Source organism: Ursus americanus, chromosome X (assembly GCF_024610735.1).
Source record: "Ursus americanus isolate L20-20 chromosome X, mUrsAme1.1.p, whole genome shotgun sequence".
NCBI lineage: Eukaryota > Metazoa > Chordata > Mammalia > Carnivora > Ursidae > Ursus > Ursus americanus.
Window position 1 is genome coordinate 96,536,881 of NC_142164.1, and position 13,177 is coordinate 96,550,057.

Genomic DNA, 13,177 nt, shown 5'->3' on the forward strand with positions numbered 1-13,177 from the left:
AGCAAAAAAGAAGGGTGCTCAAAGATTATAGAGAGAAACTGACATTTAAACAGAGGTTCACGTGTTAACCCAAGTTGGAATATACTATGCTGACCGGTTTCGGAACACCAAGCAAACCCCCAAACAGAAATGAATCCAATAAAAACAGTTGTTTATGATGAGTGCCACTCACCTGGTTTTACCTGTTCTAGGTTCCAGATTCTTGATTTCATGTCACAATCACTAGTCTTCTAGGATTTGTCTAGCTCTCATGCTTATTTGCAGAAAATCTCAAGTACTTCTTTAACACCTAAGTTCTCTTAAACTTTATGGGGGCAACAACAGAGTTAATGAAGAAGGACTAAACTTATATCATGAGGTACGATTTTATAGGACTGTGCTGTGTACATTTTATGTGTCTATCCAAAGCCCTTCTTCACCCTTCTCTTCTTTGGTCTCTCCTCTGAGGGGTTGATATGTGTCATCACCGGGCTCCCGTGCCCTCTGACTTCCAGTTGGTTTACCCACCAGGGAGACCTGGTAAGAGAGAGAGGACAAAGTGAGATCAGGGTATTTATTCTCCTGGTTCCTTCTGGTGAAGTTGCCTCAGGCCAATGGTGTCCCTTGGCAAAAAGTTAATGTGCTTCTCTCCTTGTGATTCTCATCTTCTGGCCACTTTTCCCTCCCCTGATTTCCTGGTTCTAGATGTAGTCACAGCTCCACTGCTGCAAGGCCCAATTTCTTGTATTATCTTTGGTGATTTTCCTACACCTGGATTATGTTGTAATTTGTTTCTTTATAAATAAATCTCTCGGATTATCCAGGCCAGATCACAGAGGAAAATGTATGTCAAGCTAAGATATTCCATAGGACAGTGGGGAGACACTGAAGGGTTTAAATGAAGGAGTGGGGCGATCAGATTTATATTAATTATTACTCTCTCTGTAGTGTGAAAGTTGCATTACAAAACAGAGACTTGAGACAGGGGGGCTAGAGAGTCTACTACAGACATGGAGGCAAGAAGTGATAGAGCTTTGCAGGAAGAATATGTGAGAAGTGGCAAGGAGTTCTATATGAGAAAAATTGGTAACGAATTATATATGGTATTCATTGAAACCTTGGGAAAAATCTAGAATGTCTATCAGGTTTTGCTTAAGGGATAAAGTTGATAGTGGTTTTATTACTTATTTTCCAGGATATTATTTCTAGTTTATGAAATCAGCCTAAAGAAAAGATAATGTGGTCCTCAAAAGAAAAAAAAAAAACAATGTGGTCATTTTTATTTTTATTATACTAAAATAAAGTACTTCAGAGCAGAATTTATAGGGCATCTCCATCTCTGACTCACAGTGATACCAAAAAATGGCCTCAATATAAGCTTGTCTTACTTACAGAATATAACCAGTATGAATTCTTAGATATTGTTACAAGGCATTTCTAGTAGGCCCGTCTACTCTTGGGTTGCTCCAGAAGAAGACCAGAGCATGTGGTTTATTCGGGATTTGAGGGAAACATCAGTAGGGGATTGAGCGAGTGAGGAAGGCAGGGGAGTCAATAAGGGACGGTGCGTTTTCAATCAGGTTACTTCTGTGGGCTACTGGAGCTTCATCCCACTAGGAGAGCTCCGGAACCCTTGTAAAATAAATGCTCCCCAGTGATCATCCCTGGCATGAAGGGGGCAAAACTATTCATACCCCAATATGTACCATCAGTCCTTGCTTACAGGCTGCTCCTGGGAGGTGAGGTGGCAGGAATCATCGATTCCCCGGTATATCTAGCCTGCCACTTAGGTGGCAGAACAAATGCTTTGTGGCACCACAAATCCTTCAAGGAATGAGTTGCCAATAATAGTCTCAGAAGTCAGGTTGTTGGGCACTCAGGTGGTAAGGGCAAGGGGATTCAGGCATTCTGCTCTAGTACCTTTCGAAAAGATTACTCATATTTGGCTCTGGGGATTGAGAATAGACAGAGTTAAATTTTTACATACACTGCTGATGTTCTAGGTCACCTTGAGGAAGAAACCTAACCTCACATTTGCCATTGGAAAAAGTAAGGAATTCTATTGTCCATTGTCCTAGCTGTAACACAATGAACATTTTTTTTTAATGAATGGTATAAAAAGTGAGATCATCTTTGAAGGTTAAATTTCAAATGTCTTCTCCAGGCTAGCATTTACTCCTGTATATTCATTTTTCCTTCTATTCCAGTTGAAAGAATTCAGAGTCAGTGGGATGAAGTACAGGAACACCTTCAGAACCGGAGGCAGCAGTTGAATGAGATGTTAAAGGATTCAACACAATGGCTGGAAGCAAAAGAAGAGGCTGAGCAGGTGTTGGGACAGGCCAGAGCCAAGCTCGAAGCATGGAAGGAGGCTCCCTACACAATGGATGCAATCCAAAAGAAAATCACAGAAACCAAGGTTGGTATCACAGATATGTTCTTAAAATAAACTATCAGTTACACTGGATAAAATTATAACCATGGATTAAAATTTAATGATTTTTAATGCCAATTTATTAAAAGAAAACTACGTTTAAGCTGAAACGAACAGTAGACTTTTCAGCCAAAGTAGAGACTAGAGGAAAACTGATGGCTAATATCAATCTTAAAATTAATTTTGTTTAATCCAGATATCATAGGCTGGTTTTCATGTTACACCATCTTTTGAGATCACTTCATAGTTGATATACATACTTGTGTGGTAGCATAAAGTCAGTCATTTGGAATTAATTCCTTCCTAGAAAAAGTAACGGGTCTACTCCTTCCTAAGTAGGGCCCTGAATGGAGAAGGTAGGGGAAGTGTAAGAATAAGGCAAGGATAAGGGGTCTTCTTACTTTCTCCTCCAGGTCTTTGACCTTCAGACCAATTTCTCTACTTCTTTCTCTTCCTTCTCTTCTTCTTCTCTCCCCCCGAAACCCCATCATGTATCTGTCCACTTCAGAGTCTAGAACTCGTTGCGATAAAAGAAAGAGAAAAGAGAAAGGAAATAGTATTTGTTTACTGACTGTGTTTTATCAAGCATCATGCCTGGTACCTTACATGCTTTTAATTCTTTCAAACCTCATACTTATGGGTCAGTTGGGAAAGACCTTAAATGCTAAGCAGAGAAGTAACACAGTAAGAACTTGATTAGATTCAATTTTTTATCAAAACCCTCTATAGATGTTTTTTTTCATGTTGGAAAAAAGCCTTCTGCTAAACAATTGTCTGAATCACAAATTAGCTATGTCATCTGAAAAAAAAAACCATTATATTGTGATTTTCTTGGACGAAGTGACTTCTATTTCTAAATGAGTCAGTGTTTAGGCTGTGCTGAGCTACATGGCATATGTATTTATGCTATGTTTATTTGAAAAATAAACCCTGAAATCTCAATAGTTTAATATAATAAAGATGAATTCCCTGATTGTATCATACTGCAGTGAGGGTTGAAGAGCTCTTCCTGGGAGTTCTCAAATAGCAACTTGAGGAATCCAGGCTTTTCCAATTTTGTGATAGCATCATCTTAAACTCATGGCTGCCCACAGTCACTGCAGGAAAGTAAGAGAGAATGTGGCCACTTTATCCACGGGGTTCTATGGATAGGCCTGGAGATTATGTACATCACTTCGACCCACCTCCCATTGACCAGAACATGTTCCCAATTTAACATCAGGAAGAGTAAATGGGAATAGTGAGCTAATGAGCTTTTAGCCAGCCTCAGCCATAGCTACTTCTCCAAAGGACCTGCACTGCTATGAGGACAAGATTTTTGTTCATATGATAAGAATGTTAAAAATCACATAGGACTGGGGCGCCTGGGTGGCTCAGTCGTTAAGCATCTGCCTTCAGCTCAGGGCTCAGGACGTGATTCCAGGGTCCTGGGGTCAAGCCCCACATCAGGCTCCTCTGCTGGGAGCCTGCTCTTTCCTCTCCCACTCCCCCTGCTTGTGTTCCCTCTCTCGCTGGCTGTCTCTCTCTCTGTCAAATAAATAAAATCTTAAAAAAAAAAGAAAGAAATCACATAGGACTTTACAGATTCAGCATTACCTCTGTTGGAAGCAGTTACTTTTTTTACGAGATACTTGTTGCCACTATGATTTTCTCCTTCGGATGAACATAGAAGGCATAGGAATTTCTAATGATGATGTTCCCAATTCTTGGTTTGACTATGGGAAAGATAGAATTCATGCAGCTGTTCTTGAAGGCTCTGGTCTTATCCATAAGGTACTCAGTATGTTATGCCATTTTTTTTTCCTGTCCAAAAACTGAGGATTCTATGAATCCAGCAGATCTTAGAAGAAAGTGATTAACTGATTGGGAGGAATTAACAGGGAAAAGAGTTTGGGCTGGACCCTTGAGTTAGAAAAAGGGAAGGAGGCATATTGTGATAAATTTGATAAGGGCAAGAAGACTCTGCAAGTTGGCACATGAGAAATCTTAAAACCTACAAGAATCTTAAAGTGAAGGCAGGAATGATTAGGGTTTTCTAGCCCTTAAAAAAGCAAGGGACTCTAAATAAGAGATGAAAGGAAGGGCAAAAGAAAATATGAAAGGACAAAACAAAACAATTTCATCATCAAAACAAGTCATATGTTTTAAACACCGAAAACAAAGACGTTATTATAATTGCTATCCTTGTTACACTTTCAAAATAAAAAAATTGCTTTTCAACTGTCAGTCTAAAACTACATCATAAAAATGGCTCAGCCATTATCTGTAGAAACTGATGTTTTTGTTTGTGTTATATGTTATGAATTAACTGTGTGTGTGTGTGTATAGTTGCACTTTCAGTGTATGTTCATTATATAAAGATGACCAAAGCTGTAATTTTCCCGTCCATTTCCTAAATGACATATGTTAAAGCTATAAGTAATCAGGAATCTTCCATGAAAACTATTATTGTTCACAGTTTACAGGTGAAAAAATTGAAGCCTAGAGAAGTTCAGAAACTCCTCTTAAAAATCATAGCGTTAGGATGTGAATGCATAGCAATTGCTCTTGTAGATGACCTCACAGGTTTTCTCTTCTACCCGTGGTGTTCTATGTGGCTAAAACAAATCAAGAAAACACTATGAAGATCAGAAAGGGGGACAACTGTAATTATGAATTGACAAATAAGATCATATTACTGAGAAGCCAACAGGTGGGAAATGAAAACGATGAAACAGTATACTGGGGAGAGGTTTTCATATTCTGTTTTACTATGAAAAACTAAAAAGATAATTGCAAATTATATCCCCTTTTTAATGAAACTACAATTTTTAATTTTTCTAAAAGTCAGGTAGCATATAAAATGGAGATCTGGCCTTTATGTCTAATATGTTATCACTACTGAGTGGTTAATAGCTGGCTTACCACTTATAATTTTCTTTTATGAAGAAAGGGTGAAAATAGACTTAAAGAGGCATTGGATAATTTGAGCATGATCTCCTTGCTCCATAAATTCTTTCCGAGTCTCCGTGCCTAAGATTAGGGAGAGAGCTGGTGAGCCTCGTAAGGCGATCATCAGTCTGTGTCTACAGAGTTGGAGAGCTGTGATTAAAGCAGCCAGCCTCCCTTGCAGCAGCGTCACTGATGACTACCCTCACTGTCACAGTGAAATGGTTCCAAAGGCAAGTACCAGTAGTAGTATACTCTTTGAAAATTTAAACCAGTCATCATACCTGAACTAAAGAAAAATTCATCTACAATTCTGATATATCTATGATTCATCATTGCTCATCTTTGTAATCTCTTCCATTTCTTATCTACATGTTTTCATTGTCCTCATAATGGAGATACAATTTTGAATTCTGACTTTAAACTTAGTGTCCTTACATAAATACTTATAAGTTGTTGCTTTATAACTTTTGATAATTATCATTTTAAATTCTTTACAACATCTCATTAAGTTCCACCTTTAACCATCTCCTTACTGATTGGACATTCAGACAGCCTCCTCCTCTTGGTTGAAAAAAGTAGTGGAGAAAAAAATGGGGACAACAACAAGCATGTCACAGGAGAGGAATCAAATCTGAGGTAGCATCCAGGGGCAGTCCATCTTGAAAACATGGTCAGGCTGGAAGGAGATGGCAACAAGACAGTCTTGATTTATCAAAAGAACAAGCTATAGATAGCCCATCGTGTTGATGATTAATGAACAGGTCATTAAGAGATGCCCATAATATATGTAGTTTCTATATAACCTTTAATTTTTTGGAAACAAAAACATAATGCGAGGAAGTAGCTGATTCTGTTAACCACACGGCTTCAGTTGATCTTCTCCATGGCCTTAGTAAAACAATAATGTTTTTTTGAGATGGAATGACAGATGTTAGGGAAAAATCATACAGGATTTCCATTTTAATCAAACTCCCTGCCAATAAGCTATGACAGAATCCTATGAGAGATGATGCCATTTAACTTTCATAAGAAGTAAGATGGTGTGACATTGGCACCTAAAGCTGCCAGCAGCGGTCATCATGGGATTTATTTTATTTGGCAGAATCTTGGTTGACTTCACAACCTGTTCCCCAGGCTATTAAGATTGGCCCAAACTTGGCAGTGAATTCTTTGGAAAAATTATTTCTTGATGATTTTAAGCTTTCTTTTCCAGTGTCAAGAGAGATTTACCCAGGCTCAGAGTTTTCATTTATTTTTTCCCCTTTCAGCTTTTGAAAGAGAAATTCCTTTTTTGTCTGCTTTGTGATTGCTTTTGTGTCAAATTCAGCATAAAAGCTTTTCAAACGTGACGGCATTAGCTGTTTTGTGCTTGGCTGAGCTAAGAGTACATGAATTCAATAGAGAAGTGAAATCTTGTTTGAGCCTAGCTGATTTGGCTCTATAATACTTAAAACTATCTGAGGCGAGAAATCCAATAATTTATCAAATTATTAAATAAACATTTCCAAGGCTGCAAAATATCTGTGTTTTGAAGACATTCTTTAGGGAGCTTGAAAGATAGATACATTGTAATCATGTAATTAATTTAAAAAGTTGAACTTGTTATATATAGTAAATACAGTAGGTATTTGAGGATCTGAAAGTATTTTACTAGGAAAGAAGCTAATGGAGAACTTTTTCAAATATGGAAGTAGAACATTGCAGTTTTAATTATTTGGGGGGATGGGCCATATTAGATCATATCCTAATCTCCCATAAGGATATGCACAGTAGTAGCTGAATTCTTCTTCCACATATTTTATTTACTTTTTGACTTGCACAAAATTAAATCAGCCAATTGAGTCACACTGGTAGATTGAGGTTTGGATTTCTGATACTGTAATGAAAAACATCAGAAATCTTCTTGCCGGGACCTGCCATTTCTTCATGCATTTTCTTTATTCCCTTTTGTTCTCCCCTAAAGCTTCCACATGATTAAGGAAAAAGAATCAATAACCTAATCGTACTTTTCCTCCCAAAGTATGTATGAAGCTATTAAACTTCTCAAAGCATACAACCAGAGTGCTTCCTACATCACTGATAGAACAGAGGAAGTAATGGGCTAGTTTCCCCAGGTACTGCTATACTATATAAATATTTAATTCACAGTCACCAATTCTTGAATAGCATTATGCTCTGATTATACCATGTTTTGCCTTGTTTCCTTTTCATAGTTTAACTTATATCATGCTCGAAAGTATAATGTGGCAACTCTGTAAACATACTCCTCCATAAAAGCAACAAATAGCAAAAATTGTCAAAATTGCCTCTTCTGAACTCTGGAAATTAACCAAAGGTTGACAGCATTTTATAAACTGCTGAACTTCTATAAGAACGGCAGGGTTTGAGGCTTTTTAACTCTCCCTATTCCGTTACTTTCTCCCAGCTCCACAGTAGCTTTGAGAATCAGCAGCCTTATAGCCACCAGAGAGGAAAGACCAGGATTGGAGTTCCTCAGAAAGACCCATTTCATTCCCAGAGCTTTATTACTATTTGACCTATCTTGCAGCTCCCTAGAACAAACCTATACACAAGGCCTTGTCATTCATTATTTGACCTGACTTTGCACTAACCCCCAGAAAAAGCCCTATCCCCAGAGTGTCTATCCAAAACAATCAGCAGCATTGTTTAAATAGTAACTGCCTGAGGCTATGATACCAGTTGAGATAATCATGGTCTAGAGAAAAACTGAAAAGGAAGATCTAGGGAATGAGATGTCTGTCCTCAGAGGTCTTTGAAAAGCTCTGACAAATTCCTGGGGGATCTACAAGGCTACATGCATGTCTTGCCAAACCAAGACTATCAATAAAGAGATATAAATTATGAACAGGAACCAAATAGAGATTCTGGAGTTTAAAAGTATAATAATGAAAATGAAATTTTTACTAGAGGAGCTCAACATCAGAACTGAGCTGGCAGAAGAGTCTGTGAACTCGGTCAATAGGAATAATCCACACCAAGGAAAAGAGAGAAGAGAAGAATTAAGAAAAATGCAGGAAGCAAAAACTGACAGAGTTAAGGGGAGAAATAAACAGTTCAACAAGAACAAAGACTTCAGTACCCTATTTTTAATAATGGATAAACTGGGCAGAAAATCAACAAGGAAAAAGGAGACTTGGAAAAACTCTATGAACTAGCAAGGCCTAACAGTCATGCATAGAACACTCCACACAATAATAACAGAGTATTCATTCTTCTCAATTGCACATGGAATATTCTCCAGGATACACCATACGCTAGGTCATAAAACAAGTCTTAATACATTTAAAAGGATTTCAGTCATATAATATACATAATGTAGATTCTCCAACCATAATTAAATGAAATTAAAAATCAATAACAAAAGTGAATTTGGGAAATTCACAAATATGAGAAAATTATACAGTACATTATTAAATAACCAATAGGTCAAAAAAGAAATCACAAAGGAAATGCAAAAATACTTTGAGATGAATGGACATAAAAACACAACATACTGAAACTTGTAAGATGCAACTAATGCATGTTGAGAGCAAAATTTATAGCTATAAATACCTGTATTAAAAAAGAAGAATGATTTTGGGGTGCCTGGATGGCTATCGGTTAAGTATCTGACTCTTGATTTCTGCCCAGGTTGTTATGTCAGGGTTGTGCGATGGAGCCCCATGTCATTTTCATGCTGGGCATGGAACCTGCTTAAGATTCTCTCTCTCCCTCTGCCTCTTCACCCTCCCTCTCTAAAAGAAGAAGGAGGGCATAGGGAGTGGAGAAAGATCTAAAATAAGTAACTCAATCTTCTACCTTAAGTAATTAGAAAAAGAAAATTAAACCTAACGCAAGCAGAAAGAAGGAAGTAATAAAAGAGTGAAATCAATGAAACAGAGGAAAGAAAAGTGAGAGAAAATCAGAAGAATTAGTTATTGAAAAGATCAACAATATTGACAACCCTTTAGTTGGACTTACTTAAGAAAGAAGAAAGAGAATGCTCAAATTACTAATCTTAGAAATGAATGTGGATACACCACTACCAACCTTATAAAAATAAAAAGGATTATAAGAGGATATTATGAATGGGAGAAATAAGAAATATGAATAGACCTATATCAAGTGTAGACATTGAATCAGTACTTTTAAAACTTGTCCCAAGAAAAGACCCAGACCCAGATGGCTTCACTGGTGAATATTACCAAACATTTAAAGATGAATTAATAGCAGCCTTTCACAAACTCTTCCAAAACATAGAAGTGAAAGGAATATTTCCCAACCAAAGGTATGACAGGAAAAAAAAAAAACTGCAAACCAATATACCTCATGAACATAGACTCAAGAAATCTTAAGAAAAATACTATCAAACCTGATACAGCAACATATTGAAAGGATTATATACCATAACCAAGTGAAGTTTATTCCAGGAATACAAGGTTAGTTTAACATACAAAATTGAATCAACATACAGATATTCCTTGACTTACGATGGGGTTATGTCTCAATAAACTTATAAGTTGAAATACCGTAAGCGAAAAGTGCATTTAATACACCTAACCTACCAAACATTATAGCTTAGCTAGCCCACCTTAAATGTACTCAGAACACTTACATTAGTCTATAGTTAGGCAAAATCATCTAACTCAAAGCCTGTTTTATAACAAAATGTTGAATATCCCTTGTAATTTATTGACTACTGAAAGTGAAAAACAGAGTAGTTATATGGATACAGAATGATTATAAGTGTATCAGTTGCTTACCCCTCATGATAACATGGCTGACTGGAAGCTGCAGTTTACTGCCACTGCCCAGCATCATTAGAGAGTATCATACTGCATATCATTAGTCTTAGAAAAGATCAAAATTCAAAATTTGAAGTAAGCTTTCCACTTAATATGTTACTTTTACACCATTGTAGAGTGAAAAAAATCCTAAGTCAAACCATTGTAAGTTGGGGCTGTCTGTAATGTATCATAGCAGTAGAATAAATGACAAAACCCACATGGTCATCTTAATAGTTGTAGAAAAAGCATTTGACAAAGTCCAAACTCTTTCATGAAAAATAAAAAAACACCCCACACTCAACAAATTAGAAATAAAAGGTGTTGTAGGTTGAATAGTATCTCCTTAAAAATGTGTTGAAGGCCCAACCCCTGGTACTTGTGAATGTGTCCTCATTTGGACATAGGGTCATTGCAGATGTGATCCAAGTTAAGATGAGGTCATACTGGAGTAGGCTGGGTTCTTAATCAGATATGACTGGTGTCCTTATAAGAGGTGGAAAAGAGGTGTACATGGAGAGAAGGATGCCATGTGAAGACACTCAGAGTAGGGAAAATACCAGGTAACAACAAAGGCCATTGTAAGGCAAGCAACAGCTAGGATTGACAGGTACCACCAGAAGATAGAAAGAGGTGAAGGATTCTTCTTACCGGTTTTACATGGAGCACAGCCTGCTGACACCTTGACTCCAGAACTGCGAGACAATCCATTTTGTCATTTTAAGCCACCCAGTTTGTGATACTTTGTCTTGGAAGTCCTAGGAAAATAATACAGAGGGAAAATTCTTCAACCTGATAAAGGGCATCTAAGTAAAGCCTACAACTAACATCACAGTAAAAGACTGAATGCTTTCACCTATGATCAGGAGCAAGGTAAGGATGGCTGCCGTCACCACTTCTATTACCACTATGCTAGAAGTTCAGGCCACGACAACTAGGCAAGAAAAATAGATAAAAGCCATCCAGATTGGAAAGGAAAAAGTAAAACTACCCATTTGCAGATGACATGAACTTGTATATAGAAAATCCTAAGGAATACACTAAAAGAGTATTAGAAAGAATAAATTCCGCAAGTTTGCAGATTATAAGATCAAAATGCATAAATCAATTGCTTTTCCATACACAAGCAATGAATAATCTGAGAAATGAAATTCAGAAAATGATTCCAGTTTTAACGGCATCAAAAAATTAAATACATAGGACTAAAAGAAATGTAAGACTTTTATACCACCAACGACAAATCACTGTTGAATGAAATTAAAAAAGATCTAAAGAAATGGAAAAAATATCCATGTTCCCAGATCAAAAGACTTAATATGGTTAAGATAGCAATATCCTCAAACTGATCTATAAACTTTAGCAATCCTCATCAAAATTCTAGCTGGTCTTTCTGCAGAAATAAACAAGAGGATCCTAAAATATATACTGAAGTGCAAGGGACAAAGAATAGCCAAACCAGCCTTGAAAAACAGCAAGGTTAGAGGACTTAGAATTTCCAAATTCAAAACCTACTACAAAGCTACTGTAATCAAGACTATATAGTGCTGACATGAAGATAGAAATATAGATCAATGAAATAAAATTGAAAGTCCAGATGTACAACCTTGCTTTTAGGGTCAGTTGATTTTTGACAAGAATGCTTAAACAGTTCAATGGCAAAAAAATAGTCTTTTTGAACCCTTGTGCTTGGATTACTAAATATTCACATACAAAATAATGAAGTTTGACCCCATATAATACCATACACAAAAATTAACTCAAAAATTGATTATGATAGAGCTAAATATAAGAACTAAAAGTTTATTTTTTAAATATATTTGTTTATTTTAGAGAGGGCAGAGGGGCAAAGGGAGAGGGAAAGAATCCTCAAGCCGACTCACCACTGAACACGGAGCCCGACATGGGGCTTGATCCCAGGACCCTGAGATCATGACCTGAGTGAAATCAAGAGTCAGTCACTTAACCAACTGAGCCACCCAGGTGCCCTAAGAACTAAAACTTTAAGACAACATATGAATATGATGAGTTAGGCAATGTCTTCTTATATATGACACCAAAAGCAAGAGTGACAAAAGAAAAAATACATAAGTTGGACTTCATCAAAATTAAAAGCTTTTGTGCTGTAAGCAATGTCATAAAGAAAGTGTAAAGACAACCCACAGAATGGGAGAAATTATTTGCAAATATCTGATAAAGGACTTGTATCCAGAATACATAAAGAACTTTATAACTCAACAAGAACAAAAAGCCCAATTACAAAGCAACAAAGGATCATAATAGGCAGTTCTTCAAAGAAGGTGTACAAATGGCCAATAAGTCCATGAAAAGATGGCCAACACCATAGTCATTAGGAAAATACAAATGAAACCCAGGAGATACCACTTCATACTCACTAGGATGGTTGAAATAAGAAATTGATGAGTGTTGACAAGAATGTGGAATAATTAGAACCTCATACATAGCTTTTGGGAATGTAAAATGGTACAACTTTGGAAAAAAGCTTAGCAGTTCCTGTAGATATGAAACATGAAACTACCATCTGACCTAAGAGTGCCACACTCAGGTATGTATCCAAGAGAAATAAAAACATACATCCACAAAAACCTTTATACAGATGTTTGTAGCAGAGTTATTTGTGATACCCAAAAAGTGGAAAAAACGTACATGTTTATTAACTAAGGAATGATTTTTTTAAAGGGGAGTATATCCAGCAATGGAATATTATTTGGCAATAAAAATTAATAAAGTGCTGGTAGCTGCTAGAACATGGTTGAACCTCAAAAACATTATGCTGGGTGAAAGAAGCCAATCACAGAAGACCACATATTTAGAAGTCCATTTGTATGAAGTATCCAGTAAAGGCTAGGGGAGGGAGAGGCTGAAAAATGGAAGGTGACTGTTAATGGTACGGGATTTCTTTTGGATTTGAAGAAAATGTTCCAAAATTAAATTGTGGGGGTGCCTGGGTGGCTCAGTCAGTTGAGCGTCTGACTCTTGATTTTGGCTCAGGTCATGATCTCAGGATCCAACTCCTGATTTCGGCTCAGGT

At 36.9% G+C, this 13,177-nt stretch overlaps 1 protein-coding gene across 11 annotated transcripts in view; it reads left to right on the top strand.

The window, feature by feature from the left end:
* DMD (dystrophin) overlaps positions 1-13,177 on the top strand; it is a 2,097,152-nt gene that overhangs the window by 1,567,030 nt on the left and 516,945 nt on the right. For all 11 annotated transcript variants that reach the window (XM_087859359.1, XM_087859361.1, XM_087859356.1 and 8 more), the window contains one exon: positions 2,187-2,398. In XM_087859359.1, coding sequence (XP_087715485.1) covers positions 2,187-2,398 — 212 coding nt within the window. The remainder of the gene's footprint in view (positions 1-2,186; positions 2,399-13,177) is intronic.